We start from the raw sequence: 21,190 nt of genomic DNA, 5'->3' as shown, positions 1-21,190 counted from the left end.
CACTTACATTCCCAATCTCAAAGTTCTGTCTCATAAGTAGGTATAGGGAAGCGCTAGCATGTGACCGAATTGTACTAATACTGCTGCTACAGTGTCGGAGAAGCCGGAGGCATAAGTCTGCACACTGCTCTGTTTCTTCTTCAAACAAAAGTTCAGGGAACTGTAAAAGACAAAGCAACATCAAAACAACATCAACACTGGATTTATGCAAAGTTCCAGAGATATGTTAATACAGCCTGAACTAGAGATTTTTTAGTATACCCAGTTTTAAAAAAGTTAAGCAATATTTGCTAATGCTTAGTAATGTGGACCACAGAGCCAAATAGTTTGGATTTGAATACTGATTATGTCACTTACTAGCTAGGAGTGTGATGCTGGACAAGTTTTCTAAGCTATAAAATGGGCCTAATAGTATTATCTACATGGGACTGCAGGACTCTGAGATTGGCTACTATGCACAAAACAATATGGTTACTAATATGTGATAATTCTGCAATGTTTTTATTATAAATTGGTATATAAAAGTAATTCAGTAATTCTCATTGGTTAAACCTCCAACAGCTCTGTATTCCATATTATTAGATGGCTATGATAAAATAGATACCTTTAAGATTTAAGAGTATGCCCTATTTCCTAGGGAAAATAAACATCGGAAATAAATATCTGAAGGAGTTGAACAAACAAAACTATCTTCTTTTCCATTCATCATGGGGTAAGTTAATACCAATGGAATGAATTACTTATACCTTAAATTCTCTAACAAATCAAACTAATAAGAAACAGAACAAGAGAAAGAAAACAAGGAAAGCCCCATATTTAAAATTAGTTATTGATTTCAGTCCCTTCTCCACAACAAAAGTAGTTTTTTAAACCTGAAACTGGTTAAAGGTGATCCAAATAAGAAAGAATTTACAAAGGGCAAACAGCATGAAAGAGGCAAAGGGGAATCATGGGTCATAGGTTATTACTAAAATTTTCTATTAACCAACAAGTGTGTTGAATGATCTTAGACAACATAGAGAAAAGCAAAGTCTGGCAAGATTGCATGCACAAAAATGACCTACCTTTGAAACCAGGGCTCTCTGGGTAGCAAAACAGTGCTGTAGATAAACTGCACTTTGGTTACAGGCCATGCTATGTAGTAGGACTTTCAGTACCCCACCAAGGATGCTTTCTTTGGATTCTGTTACAGAAACTGTCTGCAATTTAAAAATAGATGAATAAAATGGAGAAGTACCTGCAATTTGGTTAGTGAGACTGAATATAAGAAAATAGTTTTTAAGAAATAGGAAAAGGACAACATAAAATCTAGGACTTCAGGGAAAAGAAGCTGAGCAGGTTTTGAATAAGGGAAGAATGGGAAAAAAGAATGAATAGGATTTAAGTGAGAAAAAAGAAAGATAAAATTTTTATGAACTACCGATATTTAAATCTAATTATACAGCTCAATTAATACTTTTTGCAAATCCCAATTTACCAAATCTATTCTTTAAATTCCTTGTTTGTGTTTTTACCTGGACAACAATCTCTAATGTATCCAAAATGATTAGGTTTGCTTCAGTAGCCAGATTTCCATCAATCAGTGCTTCATGCTCAATCTCTGCTCTTGATCTAATATAAAATATTTTAAGAAAATACATTTACCTTTTAAAAGGGCCAACAGAACCACTATTTAAAAAAGACTTAAAGATACATAGGAAAAAAAAACTTAAAACCATTTTACAATATTTGCTTGAAAGAAAAAATATAAGAGGATATAAGGTAATATTTCATACATCAAGAAGTGTTTTCTTTTACCCTTCACTTTGTCAACTATGTCAGTACAGATTTTTTCACCCCATTACAGAGTTCCACAATACCACTGAAAGCATAAATGTTTAACTTTCAAAGATGTAGCAAACACACGAGCACATTGTTTTATTCTGAATGGCACAGACACTAGGTGGTGCTATGTGGGTTTGTATTTAGGACTGCTTCATGTAAAGCAATACTCAAAATGTTTAGTGTTCATCATACCATTTCAAGGATTTTCAATTTTATTATTTAAGAAAAAAGTACTTATTTTTTCAAAATTATTATCTAAATACTCAATATTTTTGTATCAAAAGTACAAAAAACTTTGCTACAAATTTTTTTTTTTTTTTTTTTAATTTATGATAGTCACAGAGAGAGAGAGAGAGAGAGAGAGAGGCAGAGACACAGGCAGAGGGAGAAGCAGGCTCCATGCACCTGGAGCCCGACGTGGGACTCGATCCCGAGTCTCCAGGATTGCGCCCTGGGCCGAAGGCAGGCACTAAACCGCTGCGCCACCCAGGGATCCCTGCTACAAAATTTTTGATACAGGAACAATTTAACTCTTCCCTGAAAACTCTGGACTGAATCACTCATTAGAAATAAAGCAAGCTGATGCAATAAAGTGGTTTTTAAAGGGTAAAACTGATATTTGTTTACTGGCAATACATAGAAACTATATTGACATAGACAAACACATAAATCAAGGTAGAATTACAAGAACATATAAAATGCTAAGTTTTCAAAGTTTCTGGATGTTCCAGCCTCTGAATCTTTATTACCACCTCTTAATAGAACAGTTCATGAATTTATATCTTCTAAACGAAATCTGAGAAAATACAACATAGAATCAAATTGGGAAATACATATATAAAGATCAAACAGGAAAATTTTGTAAAGAAACATGACAATAACATGACAGCTTAAACAAAAAAGAATTGAAAAATAAATAAATAAATAAACAAACAAAAAAGAATAAAAAAAAATACCAAAAAAAAAAAAAAGACTTCCTTAAAACACAGAGAAATGCAGAGAAAGTACATTATACAAATGCAAAAGAAGTGATATACTGGGACACCTAGGTGGCTCAGTGGTTGAGTGTCTGCCTTTGGCTCCGTGTGATCCTGAGTTCCCGGGATGGAGTCCCACATCAGGCTCCCCATAGGGAGCCTGTTTCTCCCTCTGCCTATGTCTCTCTCTCTGTCTGTCTCTCATGAATAAACAAATGAAATCTTGGGAGAAAATAATGAAAGTGATATACTAACAGTATAGTATCCCACTGTTTTATGCTTTCTAAAAAACAAAACACACCTGGAAAAATAATCACAGAAATAGACAAAGAGGAGAGAAAAGTGGACATATTTAAAGCTTAACAAGTGTTAAATGTTTATATTGTATTCAATACCTCCTATGGTCTGAAGATTTGGGTCCTGCAAAATTCCTAGGTTGAAAATCTAATGCCCAAGATAATGGTATTTGCAGGTGGGGCCTGTGGAGGGTGATGGATGAAGTCATCAGGGTAGAGCCTCTTGAATGTGATTAGTGCCTTTATGAAAGAGGCCCAGGGAATTTGCTTGTCCTTCCATCATACAAGCACACAGCAAGAAGTCTGTAATCCAGGGGCACAGGGCACCTGGGTGGTCAGTTGGTTGAGCACCTGAATCTTGATTTTGGCTCAGATTATGATCTCAGGTGCTTTGTCTATATTATATTTTAAGCTCCAAGAGGGCAAAGATTAGATTTCTAATTGTTGGTGAACTGGAAATATTTAGATCAGCGGGATCTCCAAGATATTTTTAAAAAATTGTTGCAGAATATATTTCTAAGGTGGATATTTAGAAACAATTGTTGGAAACAAATTTCTACATGAAAAATTCTTTCCCCAAAACTTTACAAAACTTTTTATTTATTCATTCATGAGAGATACAGAGAGAGGCAAAAATATAGGCAGATGGAGAAACAGGCTCCCTATGCAAGAACCCGATGCAGGACTTACTCAATCCCAGGACCTCGGGATCATGACCTGATCCAAGACAGACCCTGAGCCCACCCAGGTGCCCCTTCTCCAAATCTTTTTTAATTTAAAAATTAAAAATGAAATATAACTATTTTCTTGTCTAAGATTTGAATACCTATTATAAAATAACACTAAAATTAGAGATTTTCCTCCTGCATTTGAAATCTAACAAGCCCATCAGTAACATAAAACAGAAGATTATATTACTTGTCAAGCTTCTCAGTATTTTGACGCCAGTGAGTCATATCCTTTCTCCATCTCAGATTTTCTTGACTTCCAAAGGCACTTCCAGATGGGCTTCTCTCTGTCAAATAAATTTCAAAACCATTTTTAAAATTTTATTTCATTTGGACCACCTATACGAATATTTGCAAGTATATAAGAAATACTGCACAATGTTAACTTTACAAATCCCATTTTATCCTCAGTACAAGTGGAAAAAACAATAGTAACTGTTTATTAAAACTTTTTGTTTAATAGTTATAGAATAACATTTGTTACATGTAATATTAAAAAACAAACATCCTTTTATGTAAGCAAACTTCCTAACACTGATTTTCTCAAAACCTAAACCATAGTTTAATAGGCCCTATGGGGATCCCTGGGTGGCGCAGCGGTTTGGCGCCTGCCTTTGGCCCAGGGCGCGATCCTGGAGACCCGGGATCGAATCCCACATCAGGCTCCCGGTGCATGGAGCCTGCTTCTCCCTCCGCCTGTGTCTCTGCCTCTCTCTCTCTCTCTCTCTGTGACTATCATAAATAAATTTAAAAAAAAAATTTAAAAAAAATAGGCCCTATGTGATAAGACTTTACTTTGTGTGTGTTCTCTGCATATACACTCTCCCTATATATGCTCCTGATTTAGAACCTCTGCAATGGTTGTTGTTCCTCTTATGTAATTGTTCTCCCACAAATTTTCACTGGTCAGTCATTCATTACCTCCACAGAAAGGTCTTCCTCAACATTCCAACACTTCTTTTTATTTTTTTTAAAGATTTTATTTATTTATTCACGAGACAGAGAGAGAAAGAGAGAGGCAAAGAACAGGCAGAAGAAGAAGCAGACTCCATGCAGGGAGCCTGATGTGGGACTTGATCCTGGGTCTCCAGGATCAGGCCCTGGGCTGAAGGCGGCGCTAAACCGCTGAGCCACCTGGGCTGCCCGCCACTTCTTTTTAAAAATAGATTCTTATTTTTATTTTATTTGAGTGAGAGAAAGAAAGGGAGAGGGAGAGGGAGATAGGAGTAGGGAAGAGGGAGAGGGAGAGGGAGATAGGAGTAGGGAAGAGGGAGAGAGAGATAGGAGTAGGGAAGAGGAAGAAGAAAAGGGAGAGGGAGAGGGACATAGGAGTAGGGAAGAGGAAGAGGGAGAGGGAGATAGGAGTAGGGAAGAGGGAGAGGGAGATAGGAGTAGGGAAGGGGAAGAGGGAGATAGGAATGGGGAAGAGGGAGAGGGAGAGGGAGAGGGAGAAGAGACAGGAGTAGGGAAGAGGGAGAGGGAAAGGGAGAGGGAGAGGGAGATAAGATAGGAGTAGGGAAGAGGGACAGAAAGAGAAGGAGAAGCAGGATCCCCACTGAGCAGGGAGCCTGACTCGGGGCTCAATCCCAGGACCCCGAGATCATGACCTGCACTGAAGGCAGATGAGTGAGCCACCCAGGGACCCCTCTCCAACACTTTCTATCCTCTTAATTGGCTATATTTCTCTCCCATAGCACTTATGATCACAAGAATATAAGCTACTTAAGAATGGAGATTATGCCTATTTTGTCCACCCCTTGATGTTCCGGGACTGACAATGTGTCTGGCAATACTGAAAGTTAACAAGTTTTTGTTGAATATATAAATAAAATAAGAAAGAATCCTAAAGCAAATACTTCCTCTGGTCCACAGAAAGCAGGACAAGATGGGAGCTTTCTCCCAAGGTTTCTGGGATGGAAAGCAGCCTGAATGTGGGGGGGCTCCTGCAAAGGGTAGCAGCAACAGAAGTGGTTCATTCAAATCCAGCAGAAATGAAAAAGGCATTGAGAATTGTGGAGAGATATACACTTAAATGACGGAATCAGTCATGGTTTCAGACTTTCAACTAGAAAATGACTGCTCCTTTTTGAAAAACCCGAGACTTTAAATTGGTTGGGAAGATGGAAAAAAATTCAGAGTTCAAATGGAAATTTAAAAAGTAATGAGAAACAAACTTGCCACACCATAAAGGACATGTCTGGAATATTTCTTCTGCTTTCTCTCCCTTCCCTTATTTCTCTTTTTTCATTGTGAAATTTCTATCTTTAAAAAATTTTGCAAAAGAAAAGATATTCCTATACTTACACAGTTAACAAATCTGATATCTGAGATCTACTTACATTTTTTTAAAAGATTTTATTTATTTATTCATGAGAGAGACAGAGAGAGAGAGAGAGAGAGAGAGAGAGAGAGGCAGAGACACAGGCAGAGGGAGAAGCAGGCTTCATGCCAGGAGCCTGACATGGGACTTGATCCGGGGTCTCCAAGATCAAGCTCTGGGCTGGAGGTGGCACTAAACTGCTGAGCCACCTGGGCTGCCCTCTATTTACATTTTTAACAATAATTTCTTTCCCCCAAGAAATTGTCTTTCACCTCTTAGTTAAGAATATAACTATACATATACTAGCTATACATATATATATGCACATATATATACATATGATATATATATGTGCACATATATATAATATGTATATATACACATTATATGTCCAAATGTAAATAAGAATCACAAAGGCTTAATTTTTCTAAGAACTTCAATTTCTAAATTAAAAAAAAGATATAACTGACATATAACATTATATTAGTTTCAGGCACACAATATGATTCAATAAATGTATACATTATGAAATGATCACTACTATAAATCTAGTTAACATCCATTACCACATATTATAATTTTTTCTTATGATGAAAACTTAAGACATACTCTCTTAGTAACTTCTAAATATACCATGCAGTATGAAATGCAGTCACCATGCTGTACATTATCTCCCTAGTATACCTATGTGTTTTATAACTGCAAGTCTGTACCTCTTGACCTCCTCCATCCACTCTGCCCACCCTTACCCCCATACTAGGGCACCTATCTGTTCTCTGTATCTATAAGTTTATTAACTTATTTATTTCAGATTCGACCTACAGAACTTCAATTCTTATATTCAAAGATAGCTGTCCTAAGGCCACAGGCTTAAAAACGTAACACACTGATAACAGTTCCACTCTCTTCAACACGAAATCTTAGAAGGAGTTGTGGTATAATATACAGAACCACCCTGAAAGTCAAAAGAGCATGGTTCTGTCACTTAGTTTATAATCTTATGCAAGTTATTTACCTCTGGTGAGTTTTCTTTTCTTTTCTTTTTTTTTTTTTTTTTTTTTTTTTTTAATTTATTTATGATAGTCACAGAGAGAGAGAGAGAGAGGCAGAGACACAGGCAGAGGGAGAAGCAGGCCCCATGCACCGGGAGCCCGACGTGGGATTCGATCCCGGTCTCCAGGATCGCGCCCTAGGCCAAAGGCAGGCGCCAAACCGCTGCGCCACCCAGGGATCCCTTTTTTTTTAGTTTTATTTTCTATTACTTAAAGGTGAGGATGATCATTCATTAGATTTTAGTGATAATTAAATGACCTAAATAAAAGTTGATTTTCATACTTTTTAAGAGGGTGCTTGTATGCAATAAAGGAGTTAAAAGAAAATCTATAAGTATAATGTGGACTGTATATAACCAAAAGTGAAGAAAAATGGTGCTCTTAATTACAAAGGCAAAGGTTTTGTATTATTATGAAATTCCAAACATACTGTACAGCATATAAAAGATACTGAAGTTTACATAGATAAATGATTATTGTATTTGTGGCCTATTGGAAAACATTAAAAACATTCATATAAATGTGCATCAAACATATATTGAACTATTAGCATCCATCATATACACAGATGATGAAGCCAGTGAGCTCTCAGCAACACGAATTATCACTTTACAATTTAAAAAATGTTTACAGTTGCTACAAAGACAATAAAATCAGTTAGTTAAACTACCTTCTAAGTTCTCAAAACAATCACAAATGGATGAAGAAAAGGAAAGTGAGATTAAGTGCCTTGGCCAAGGTTCTACAGCTAATGGGTAGCAGTATATGGAATTAGAAACAATGCCTCAAATGCTATTAACCTGTTTCTCTCCCTGTATGTTTTTTTTCTCCCTGTATTAAAGTCTGATGGACAATATTCCCTTAAATACAGGGTATATTAATTCATTGTGCCAAACAGGAAACTTTTAAGAGTAAAAAGTGATGCAGACACTAAGACTGAACTCTAATGTCAACTATGGACTTTGGGTGATAATGATGTGTCAGTGAAGGTTCAGTACCAATTAGAACAGGTGTACCACTCTGGTGGGGGATGATGATAATGGGGAAGGCAATGTATGTGTGCTAGGGAGTATACAAGAAATCTCTGTACTCTTAGCTCAATTTTGCTTTGAACCTACAACTGTTATTTAAAAGTCTAAAAAGAAAAAAAAAAAAAAAGTCTAAAAAGGCAGGGGTGATCCCTGGGTGGCTCAGCGGTTTAGCGCCTGCCTTCAGCCCAGGGCGTGATCCTGAAGTCCCAGGATCGAGTCTCACGTCAGGGTCCCTGTGTGGAGCCTACTTCTCCCTCTGCCTGTGTCTCTGCTTCTCTCTATGTCTGTCATAAATGAATAAATAAAATCTTTAAAAATAAATAAATAAATAAATAAATAAATAAATAAATAAATAAATGGGGGAACACTTTTAATAATCACACCAGGGCAAAAGGAATAAACTGGACTATTTAGAACAAATCAGGAAATATGTTCACTCTACTTAGAATTCTAACTTGAATTCCTACAGAGAAGTGGTTACTCTAGTTAATTCAGTTTCATTTAAAACACTATTTAAGGGGTGCCTAGGTGATTCAATCGGTTAAGCATCCAACACTTGATTTCATCTCAGGTCACGATCTCAGACTTGTGAAATCGAGCCCCATGTCAGGCTCCATGTGTGGAGCCTGCTTAAGATTCTATCCTCCCTCTGCTCCTTACCCCTTCTTCCTCTCTAAAACTTTTTAAAAAGTGTAGAATCCTGGAAGATTTGCAACAATGATCACTATAACTTATAATTCAAGGAAACTGAAAAAATTCTCACCAGAAGGAGAAGATATTGTGTACATACCAAGCTGTCCTCGGCTTCGGCGAACCATTTCTTGCCTAGCACCTATGCTCCCAAGAATAGCTTCTTCAAGCTTGGCTCTCATGTCTTTTGATTTCTTAAAGGTCAAACTATTCATTCTTTCAAACACTTTCTTTCCCTAAAATTTAAACATTAGAAAAGAAGAGGCATTGAGGAAATTTTCGTCTTCCTTTTCCATGTGAGGTTTGCTTTCCCATTCTTCTTGGCAATGGCACAATGATCACTTACTTTGTATTCAAAGCAAGATACACAGAGATAAAGCAAATCTAGTAGCCGGTTTAGCTGTAGGACTGAGAGATCTGTAAACCATTTCTGTAGAACTGTCTCATCTGCATTTTTAAGCACCCAAAGTAGACAGATCAAAAGGCTCCGACTTGATTCTGCTGAAAAGGTAGTATGTTGCCTGCCACTCTGAAAATAAAGAAGAGTAGAATGAGACAGACTGATAAATGGCCATTTCTTTTTGGAAGTTGTGTGGTGTTTTCTTCTAAATGCAATAAAACAAAAATTGCTTTAAAAAAGCAAGTATTTCAAAAGAACCATCTGAAGGGCACCTCGGTGGTTCAGTCGATTAAGTGTCTGCCTTTGGCTCAGGGTTTTGGGATCAATTTGGTCTCCCTGTTCGGAGAGGAGTCTGCTCTCCCTCTGCTCCTCCCCTCACTTGTGCTCTCTCTTTCAGATAAATAGAATCTTAAAAAAAAAAAAAAAGAATCATCTGATTTAGACAATACTTGAATAACTTGAACCTTTTTTTTAAAAAAAGATTTATTTATCTATTCATTCAGAGAGAGCGAAGAGAGAGGCAGAGACACAGGCAGAAGAAGAAGCAGGCTCCATGCAGGAAGCCCGACATGGGACTCGATCCTGGATCTCCAGCATCACACCCCGGGCTGCAGGTGGCGTTAAACCACTGCACCACTGGGGCTGCCCTAACTTGAACCTTAAACTTAAGGTTCTGAAGTTTAATAATCTTTCTGGCACTGAAAGATTGTTTTAATTTATGGTAGCGCTTTCAGTAGACTATAAATAAACATTACTAGAAAATGTCAAGGCAAAAAGCTAAAAGATCCTACTGTTAAAACTAAGATATTTTCATCATGTCTGATATAATATGGTAAAGGAAAAAAGCACTCAGTAAAAGCAATATAAGGATAAAAGTAGCAACAAAATGTTTCTCAGGTTTAGAGCACCACAGATTCCTCTCAAGGGCCATTGCTGGAGCAGATAAGGTAGAGGTGCTTCCAGTCTTTAGTCTGCATTAGTATGTGAAATAGCATGTGAAATATCAGTGAAAAACTAAGAATAAGAACTTGTATACAAAACCACTTATTCCATACTTACTCTGTTCCAGTCATCATGCTAAACTCTTTCCATATGTTATTTCATTCAGTCCTCCAACAATATTACCAAATAAGTTTTATTACATCTCAGTTTTACAGACAAGAATACAGGATGACAATAACAATGAGGAAGATGACAAAACATAATAAAATGTGAAATGTGTTAGACACTGTGCTAATCATTTTTTCTTATTTAATGCTCACAATGATTTTATGTGATGGTATTAACTACTGTTATTTCCAGTTTACAGGTAAGGAAATGAAAAGCTAGAGATTTTAGTCCAGGCTAACCAGACACAAAATCTTAGACTCGTCACCATTATACTACATTCTGATATCTGGTGAAGTAAATCTACTAAATAGTAAGAAGAAAACAGCGGAAGGGATGTTGGGAGGAAAAGACAAAGGGAAGTTTAGCATACTTAACTGTTGGGGTCATGATCTCAATGACTACCCTAATCTCTCTGCTGTTGGGATGATGATAATGAGAGCAGCCAATTCTTCCATGATGCTTACACTGTGTTCTTCACTGTATTGAATGCTTCATGCATATGAACTTATTTATCCCTTGCACCCATCCAAAGACATAAATATTATTATTTAACCTATCCTACAGACAAGAAAACCAAGACAGCAATTATATAGGTATTTTGTAGTAAATAACAGGATTGAGATTCAAATGCAAAAGCTGTTGGCTCTAGAAAGAGATCAAGCACTTTTGTAGGTTACACTGTCTCTCATGGGGACGCTGTGAATTCATCTACATAAATTCACTTAACCATATTACACAATAACCAAATTAAGAACTCAATGGATTATTTTTTTAAAAGATTTTATTTATTTATTCATGAGAGACACATGAGAGAGGCAGAGACGTAGGCAGAGAGAGAAGCAGGCTCCATGCAGGGAGCCCGACGTGGGACTCAATCCCGGGACTCCAGGATCACGCCCTGGGCTGAAGGCTGGTGCTCAACTGCTGAGCCACCCAGGCATCCCTCAATGGATTAGTTTAATGTAATATTAGGTACAGTTATGGAGAGAACTAATAAACTGGAAGACAGATCACAAAAAACAACCTAGCATGAAGCACAGGTTAACAAAGAGGAGAGACACAGAGGATGGGATAAAGAGGACTAGAAAATTCTCTTTCTCTGTGTGTGTCTCGTGAATAAATAAAATCTTTTATTTTATTTTTATTTTTAAAATATTTTATTTTTTATTTATTCATGAGAGACACAGAGCGAGCGAGAGGGAGGCAGAGACACAGGCAGAGGGAGAAGCAGGCCCCATGCAGGGAGCCCGATGTGGGACTCGATCCCGGGTCTCCAGGATCATGCACCGGGCTGCAGGCGGTACTAAACCGCTGCGCCACCGGGGCTGCCCTAAATAAATAAAATCTTTTAAAAAATAATAATAAAAAATGCATGAATATAGCATTTAAGTAGGGAGAAAGGTAAATAGGCAACCTGTTCTGAAAGCCTTCGATTAACCAATGTGAAATAAGGGTCATGATTAGAGTGGAATTTAAATAAGCATACTGTGATTTGTAGTACAATTACAAAAAGAATAGAAAGAGGATGTATAGCTTACTTCCAAACTAGTAGAAAGGAAAAAGAATGAGGAAAAAATGAAAAGAAAAAACAATAAAAGAAGACAATAAAGGAGACAAGAAACAGAGAAAGGTTGGAACAATATGAAGTAAAATTAAAATGTTTAGTACACTGAATTTACATTAAATGTAGTTATACTAAATTAAATGAATTTTTAAAACTCTAGTGAGACAAAAGTAGACAAATGTTAAAAATTTAAGACAAAATTTAACTATATGGTGTTTATAAAAGACATCTAAAACTTAAGTTTCAAATATTTAAAACATAAGAAATGTTTGATAAAAAAAGGATGGAAAAAGTAATGTCAGAAGAAATCTAGCATAACTATACTAATATACAAAGTAGATTTGAAGGAAAAAAAAGTATTACAGTTCATATTGATAAAAGGTGCAATCCATCAAAACATATTTTAAAATTAGATATTTCAAAGGCCTCAAAGGAAACAAAATCTGACAAAATGACAAGTTATTAAAAAACCATGATTGTGATGGGTATTAGAATAAAGAAACAGAATTCAGTAAACAAAAAAAAAGGTTTAAACAATAAGATCAACAAATTTTAAATAATAGGTGTAATGGGCAAATATAGAACGAAGAATATGCATTTTCAAATACATGAGCTATTTGCAAAAACTGACTATACAAAAGACCATAATACCAATTGCCACAAAATATAACAAACTGAATCACACAAAGTTCTCTGATTATGAAATCAGGCCAAAATCAGAAGCATAGAATTATGAGAAATTTTCCCCTAGCTATACACAAACACACACACACACACACACACACACACACACACACACACATTGGAGATGAGGAGAAGAGGGAGAGAACAAATCTTAAGCAGGATTCACACCCTGCCAGCATGGAGCCTGATATGGGGCTTGATCTCATAACCCTCAGATCATGACCTGAGCCAAAATCGAAAGTCGGATGCTTATCTGAGTCACCCAGGCACCCCACCCTATGACTAGAATTTTTTAAAATTTTTATTTAAATTCAATTTAGTAAACATATACTGTATTACGAGTTTCAAAAACAGAGTTTAGTGATTGATCAGTTGCATACAACACCCAGTGCTCATTATATCCAAGTGTTCTCCTCAATGACCATCACCCAAGTTACCCCATGCCCCCACCTACCTCTCCTTCAGCAACCCTCATTTTGTTTCCTATAGTTAAGAGTCTCTTGTGGTTTACCTGCTTCTGTTTTCATCTTATTTTTCACTCTCTTCCCCTATGTTTTATATGTTTTGTTTCTTAAATTCCACACGAGTGAAATCATAGGGTATTTGTCTTTCTCTGACTTATTTTATTTAGCATAACATTCTCTAGTTCCATATACATCATTGCAACTAGCAAGATTTCATTCTTTCTGATGGCTCAGTAATATTCCATTGTGTGTCTGTGTGTGTGTGTGTGTGTGTGTGTGTGTGTTTGTGTGTGTGTATCCCTTCTTTATCCATTCATTTGTTGATGGACATCTGGGCTCTTTCCATAGTTTGGCTATTGTGGACATTGCTGCTATAAACATTAGGGTGCATGTGCCCCTTCAATCACTATGTTTGTATCCTCTGGATAAATACCTAGTAGTGCAATTGCTAGGTTATAGTGTAGCTCTATTTTTAACTTTTTGAGAAATCCCAATACTGTTTTCCAGGATGGCTGCACCAGCTTGCATTCCCATCAACAGTGTATGAGGGTTCTCCTTTCTCTGCATCCTCGCCAACATCAGTTGTTTCCTGACTTAATTTTAGCCATTCTGACTAGTGTGAGGTGGTATCTCATTGTGGTTTTGATTTGTATTTCTCTGATGCCAGGTGATGTTGAGCATTTTTTCATGTGTCTGTTGGCCATTTGTAGGTCTTCTTTGGAGAAATGTCTGTTCAGGTATGACTAGATATTTTAAAACAAAAATGTACAGCCTAAAAGTCTAAAAAAAAATCATAATGCACTTTGGATATATTTTCGAACTGAATAATAAAATGCTACACACAAACTGTGACATGTAACTAAAACAATAGTTAAAGGAAAATGTACAGGCTTGTAATATGTACCAAAGAAGAAACAATAAAATTTAGTGAGTTAAGTATCCATTTTAAGAAGGTAAGAACAATATAAACCCAAAGAAAAGAGAAGACAGTAAATAATGAAGATAAAACATTCAAAAGTGAGGATCAACATGCTTCCAACTTGGTCTTTTTTTTTTTTTTTCCAACTTGGTCTGTTACAAAGACTAAAGATACACACAAACTTCTGTTGAGACTCATGCAAGACAAAGGGTACAACAAGCCAGCCACAGAAATGAAACCATTTATATCTACTACAGATGGCATAAGACTTTTAAAAGATCATAGAAAATATCTGAACTTTTATGCCAATAAATTTTTATAAATTTCTACTAGAATAAAATTTACAAAAACTAGTGTAAAAGTATACAGAAAACTTGAACAGTCTTATGGTTATTAAATAAATTAAGTCCGTAATTTTTAAACTTTCAAAAAAGAAAATTGCAAGTACAGATGGCTTCACCCACAGGTTCTCCAAATATTCTAGGAAGAATTAACTCCAATTTTAAAAAAAGTCCTTGCAGAGAACAAACAAAAGGGTAAAGTCCCTCTTAAATTTAAATTGGCTAATTTAACCCTGATTCCAAAACCTGTAAAGAACATTATGAGAAAAACATTACAAGTAATTTTACCTATAAGCATAAATACAAAATACATAAATCTTAAATTATAGCACACAAAATCCATTAAACACAATTGTGAAAAAAGACAGTTTAATTTGGCAACTGAAGGTAGGTTTAACACCGGAAAATCAATTGAAATGGTTCACAGTAAAAGATTTAAAAGCAAATTAACACAAGCATCTCATTGAATGCAAAGAACACATGATAAAATTCACTTATTCATAGTTAAAAAAAAACAAAACTCTTAGTGAACCAGAAACAGAAAGAGGAGTTCCGTAATACGAGACAGCAAAAAAAAAAAAAAAAAGAAAAAAACAAAAAATCTCCCCCAAACTATGGCACCTATGTGTAAGAATGAAATGTCACAGGTTTCCTCCTTTAAGGATGCCAACTATCATCACTGTATGCAATAACTATACTGGAGATTCTAGCCAGTAAAATAAGTTATGGAAAGAACTTGAAAGTAAGGAACAGACTGTCATTATTCACAGATGATAAGATTGTGTATGTAGAAAAAAATCTATGCATATGTTATTAAATAAATTTAGGAATTCTGCTGAAAACAAGCATCATTGTATAAAACTAATTCTAGTTCTTCAAAAAATTAATCAACAGTTGGAAAAAAGAATTTTTGAAAAAGATGACATTTATAAGAATATATATGTATTATATATAATTTTATGATATTATAAAAAAATAAAAATATATTTATAAAAGATGTACTAGGCTTCTTTGGTGAAAATTATAAAAGCTTATATATTCATAGGTGTTATGGAAGGCCTAAAAAATAAGGGTATCTATCATGTTCAAGGATTAGGAGATTTAGTAGTGTAAAAATATCATTTTTTACCAAAATTGATCTATAGACTCAATATAATCTCAACCAAAATCCCCACAAATTCACTGGTTTTTATTTACTTTAGTGGAACATCCTAAGCTGATTCTAAGATGTATGAAGAAATACAAATTTTTTTATACGCATGAGGACTTTTTCTACATGATAGACTATACTGAAGTAATACTCCAGAAGAGCAGGCCAAATAATCTTTTAATAAATGGTATGAATGAATGAATGAATGAATGAATATGGATCCCGAGATTCTACTGTTTATAAAAAACTCCAGGTAGATTTTAGAATTAGTTATGAAAGAACAAAAAAGCATTAAAAAAAATAACAGAGGAAATCTCTTCAAAATCTTGCAATAGGGAAATAATTTTTAAAGATACAAAAAACACTAGCTGTAAGGGAAAAGATCAACAAATTTGTTTAAATAAGACAGTCTAATCACCCAATTTACCATTAAGTGTGTGATAAAAGCAAGTCTCTCTCTCACACACACACACACACACACGCAAATATTTGAACCACCTATAATTGACAATGGGTTTGATCCAGAACATATAAACTCATACAAATCATAAACAAAAGTAGACAATCAAATGGCAAATGAGCAATAAACTCTAGAACCGCAAAAGAGAAAATTCAAATAGCCAACATGTATGTATATGAAGAAGTGTGTACTCTCATAAGGCATCAGGAAAGTGAAAGCTGAAATGAGATACATCTATAAATTACCAGATTGATAAAAATTTTAAAGTCTGAAAAACCTAAATGCTGACGAACATGTGAAGGAATGGGAACTTTCAATACTGCAGGTAAAGAACAAATTGAGACAAACCTTTTGGAAATCCTGGGTATATCTGGTATAAAGATACATACCCTATGATTCAGTAAATTCTATTCCTAGGAAATAACCTAAATACAAGTGTACACACACACAGGATACATGTAAAGAAACCTATAGGATTACTATTTGAAATAACCAAAGGTCAGAAGACATTCATACATCTGAGAATAGAATGGATAGACAATTTAATGACACAGAAAAATGAAAATCAGTAAATTATACTTTTATAACTTGGAAGAAAATTAAAGATACAACAAAAAACTAAATTACAGTATATAGGGATGCAAACTTCAATGGTAGAACTATAAGCAAAATTAAGCAATTATTTCATTAGGATAGAGGGTGGCGTGGTGGATAGCTGTGGTGGGGAAAAGCATGCTAAAGATTTCTGAGAGGCAGCCAATGTTCTATATTTTGTCCTGAGTGGTGATTACAAAGGTGTTCATTTTACAATATTTTGTAAATTTGTACATTTATGTTCCATGTACTTTTTAATATATAGTATGTTTTACCTAAGAAAAGTTTTTAAAAATGAAAAGGAAAAGTCAATAAAATTGAGTGCAGTGGTCATTTTTGGTGGAGACAGGGACTGGATTGAAGGCAGACTGGGAACTTCCAAGGAATTTGCAATGTTCTATTTCTGAAGCTGGGAGGTAGATACATTATTGTTTCTTTTATTATACTTTAATTGTGCATATGCTTTTGATATTATATGTACAAAATAATGAAGTACAAGTGATAAAAGAAAGTTGATAAATTGGAATTCATCAAAATTAAAAACCTATGCACTTCAAATGAATACCATCAAGAAAGCAAAAAGATACTCCACAGAATCGGAGAAAATATTTGCAAATCACCTATCTGGTAAGGGATTTGTACCTAGAATATATAAAGAATTCTTTTAATCTGATAACAAGAAGATGAGTAACAATACTAACATGGCAAAGATAATGAAGTTTTCTCCAAAGAAGACATACAGGGATCCCTGGGTGGCTCAGCAGTTTAGAACCTGCCTTCGGCCCAGGGCGTAATCCTGGAGTCCTGGGATCGAATCCCGCATCGGGCTCCCTGCATGGAGCCTGCTTCTCCCTCTGCCTGTGTCTCTGCCTCTCTCTCTCTGTGTCTCTTGTGAATAAATAAGTAAAATCTTAAAAAAAAAAAAAAAAAAGACATACAAAAAAAAGATGCGTCAATAAGCAAATGAACAGATGCTCAACATCAATAGACATCAGGGAAATACAAATCAAAACCACAATGAGATACTACTCTACACCGAGGTGTAAAAAAGGGACAATAACAAGTGTTGGTGAGGATTTGAGAAATGAGAATTTTTATTTATTGCTGGTGAGAATGTAAAGTGGTGCACCCACTCTATTTTTTATTTATTTTTTTAAAAAGATTTTATTCATTTACTCATGGAGACAGAGAGAGAGAGACAGAGAGAGAGAGAGAGGGAGGCAGAGACACAGGCAGAGGGAGAAGCAGGCTCCATGCAGGGAGCCTGACGTGGGACTCGATCCTGGGTCTCCAGGATCAGGCCCTGGGCTGAAGGCAGTGCTAAACCGCTGAGCCACCCAGGTTACCCTGGTGCACCCACTTTAAAAAGAATTTAGAAGTTTCTGGAAAATATTAAAAACAGAGACACCATATGACTCAGCAAGTCCAATTCTAGGTATATACCTAATAGAAACAGAAACGGATATGCACACAAAGACATGTACACAAATGTTCATAGCAGCATTATTCCTAACAGCCCCAAACTGGAAAGGATCCAAATGTTCATCACCTAGAAATGGATAAAAATCTGGCATATCAATACAAAAGAGTATTACTTGGCAATTAAAAAAAAAAAAAAAAAGATGTGCTCATCCACATTACGACATGCTGAATCTCAAAAACTTTATGTGCAGTGAAAGAAGCCAGACACAAAAGATCACAGTGTATAATTCCATTTATTTGATATGTTCAGAATAGGCAGATCTATACAGATATATAGACAGAAAGTAGGTGAGTTGCTGCTTATGGCTGGGGGGAAATAGGCAGTGGTTCTTAACAGGCCTAAGTGTTCTTTTTGGGGTGATGGAAATATTCTAAACTTAGACTGTGGTATGGCCACACAGCTCTGTAAGTACATTAAAACTCATGACACTATACATATAAAATGGGTGAATCTTTTGATATGTAAATTATCTCAATAAAACTTTAAGTTGTCAGGACAGCTACCATAAGTATTATTGCATTTTTCAGAAAGAAAGTCTTTAAGAATTTGATCTTACTCTATTGGTAGTTTGTTTCCTCTCTGCTCCCACATCCTTCATTTTTAAGGGGGGAAAATTACAGGGCAGAGTACATATTAATTTTTTTAAGCATGAAACAATATAAACCTCCACAGATTAAAAAAATATTCTCAATTGCTAGACAACTGAAAATATTTAATAGGGTTGATAAAGAACAAAATGGATTTTGAAAAAAAATGAAAAAAAATTTTTAAAGAAAATGGATTTTGAAAATAAAGAAAAAAGGCCGTTTACAATAAGGTAACTTTCAAAATTCCAAACAGTAGACTAGAGGGCTTTATATCATAAACCTTGCAGTATTAATAATTTTTAAAACAACTTAATACAAGATAAGCAACATTCTCAGAACCTTAATGTTTCCACAAAGTAAATAAAACTCTGAGTACTCTTGCATCAGCTAATACAACAATTTCAGTTATTTTAGGAAACATATCTGTAAATATCTGCCTTTCTAGAAAAAACTTCTACAGGACAGTTTTTCTTACCGATGATGTGAGGAGGAAACTGCCGGGTCTTGTTAGTTGAGGAACTGATGTTCCTGCAATTGCCATGGCAACCGTCTGGCTGATCATGCTTCCGCTTTCACTTTCATAGTCATCAGTGGCTATACAAATTGGTCTTCCTCTTTGATTATGAGTTTCTGGAAAAAAATAATCCCCAAATAAACAAAATTCCATTTAGGTTAATTAATAGTTATGGAGCATGCAATTTCCTATTCTCCATTACTCTTTAAAAAGAAAACCTATTAACATGAAATATTTATCATTAGATTTACTTATTTTAAACAATAATTTAAACATTAAATTTATTCCTACGGTAACAATTTATAATTTTGTAGAAAACTTGCAAGTCAAAGAAGATAATAATATAAACATTTCCACCTTCAGATAAGGAAGCCCACTTTAGCAATCAAAATAATGGTTGAACTACTCAACTATGAGTCCCTTAAGGACACAGTTGGTTATCTTGGTATCACCAGCTTTGTTCAGGTTCCTAATGTGTAATAGGTACTCAGTAAATAGGTACTCAGTTTGTTTTTAAACGTTTTTATTGAACTGGAAGTACTTTAACTGGAAGAAGTACTTTGCTAGGTTAAATGTGAACAACAGTGTTTTTTTTAGGACAAATGAAGGAATTCAAGAAATTCTAAATATAGAAAGCAAGAGCAATAAAACTTTATGAGTTCTAGTTCTTAAAAAGCAACATAATTTCAACTTATTAAACTAGTATTCACAATAAACATTCTTGTTATTCTGGTGAATATTAATTTCAATTATATATGTGTGTTGTATATATATGTGTATGTACGAATGTGTATGTATATATATATATGGGTGTGTATATATGAATCAAAGTGAGCCTGAGGGTGGTAGACATCTGCCAGTTTTCTTATACATACATATATGTGTGTGTGTGTGTGTGTATGAATGAATCAAATTGAGCCTGAAGGCGGCACACATCTGCCACGTTTTCTTATATATATATTTTCAGATGAACAGTATAGTCTCATACCAAAAACCTGTTTTCTAATAGGTAGGTATAGAAGTGCTATAAATCATTATTTTAAAATTCATCACAAGGACTACTTAAGGAAAGCTTGCAGTGAATTCTCTCACGTAGTCAAAAGTTACTCAGTAATACGGTTAAATATTGACAGTTTACTTATATCAGTGTACATTTCCTTATAGTTCTCTTCCTAAAATAAGATCTTTAGCCTCAATATATTTCTAATACTTTTAAACACTAAGATTTTCTTTAAGATTTATTTTAAATATATATTAAGTACCTGTAAAGTCATAGAGCTGAGGAACAGTTTCCATGATAATGCCAATCAGAGGTAGATACAACATGGCCACCCTAGCCTTTGTCTGGGGGTCAGAGTACCGTGGGTCTGAGTCGTGACTGGATAGTAAATTGTGTACCATATTGATGACTTTCTTGTGCAATCCAAACAGTCTATTTAAAAAGAAGATGAAGAAGCAGCAGCAGCAGTAAGGTCACAGAGATTAGTTAATATCTTTAAAGCAAACAGTAAGTCACAGTACCTAATCAATTTTGTTTAACTTAAACTCTGCCACATATTTGCAATGTTTTCCTATAAAACACTTCTCATTACAAAATTAACAAATGTCTTTCTGTATAAAATAATGATAGAGGGAAAAAGAAATGTGAAACAAATTCACTTAGGAGTAAATCTGAATATTTTTACGTTAACTCTTTATTAGTGTATATTCATATTAAATAACATAAGACCAGTTATGGTTATATATTTTTATTATTATTATTTTTTATTCAGCGGCGGAGAGAGGGGCAGGCAGAGAGGCAGAGACACAGGCAGAGGGAGAAACAGGCTCCATGCAGGGAGCCTGATGCGGGACTTGATCCCGGGTCTCCAGTCTCACATCCCAGGCTGCAGGCGGCACTAAACCGCTGCGCCACGGGGGCTGCCCTATGGTTATATTTTGAAGCAAAAAAGAAAAAGTAAATTTTGGGGAGTCAGGGTGGGGAAAAAAAAGTAAATTTTAA

General features: G+C 35.2%; 1 protein-coding gene across 8 annotated transcripts in view; it reads right to left on the bottom strand.

Moving 5' to 3' along the window:
• The window catches only part of DOCK7 (dedicator of cytokinesis 7), a 220,919-nt gene that overhangs the window by 43,627 nt on the left and 156,102 nt on the right, over positions 1–21,190 (bottom strand). For 4 of the 8 annotated variants that reach the window (XM_041769969.1, XM_041769970.1, XM_041769973.1 and 1 more), the window contains 8 exons: positions 20,451–20,620; positions 19,150–19,304; positions 9,265–9,447; positions 8,992–9,154; positions 4,016–4,112; positions 1,515–1,611; positions 1,065–1,199; positions 8–160 (listed from right to left, as the gene is read on the bottom strand). In XM_041769969.1, the coding sequence (XP_041625903.1) occupies positions 8–160; positions 1,065–1,199; positions 1,515–1,611; positions 4,016–4,112; positions 8,992–9,154; positions 9,265–9,447; positions 19,150–19,304; positions 20,451–20,620 (1,153 nt within the window). The remainder of the gene's footprint in view (positions 1–7; positions 161–1,064; positions 1,200–1,514; positions 1,612–4,015; positions 4,113–8,991; positions 9,155–9,264; positions 9,448–19,149; positions 19,305–20,450; positions 20,621–21,190) is intronic. The other 4 variants (XM_041769971.1, XM_041769972.1, XM_041769975.1 and 1 more) reach the window with 1 other exon arrangement.

Source organism: Vulpes lagopus, chromosome 10, assembly GCF_018345385.1.
Source record: "Vulpes lagopus strain Blue_001 chromosome 10, ASM1834538v1, whole genome shotgun sequence".
In the NCBI taxonomy this organism is placed as follows: domain Eukaryota; kingdom Metazoa; phylum Chordata; class Mammalia; order Carnivora; family Canidae; genus Vulpes; species Vulpes lagopus.
The sequence above is the reverse complement of the archived record's forward strand: the minus strand, read 5'-3'. Positions and strand labels throughout refer to the sequence as shown.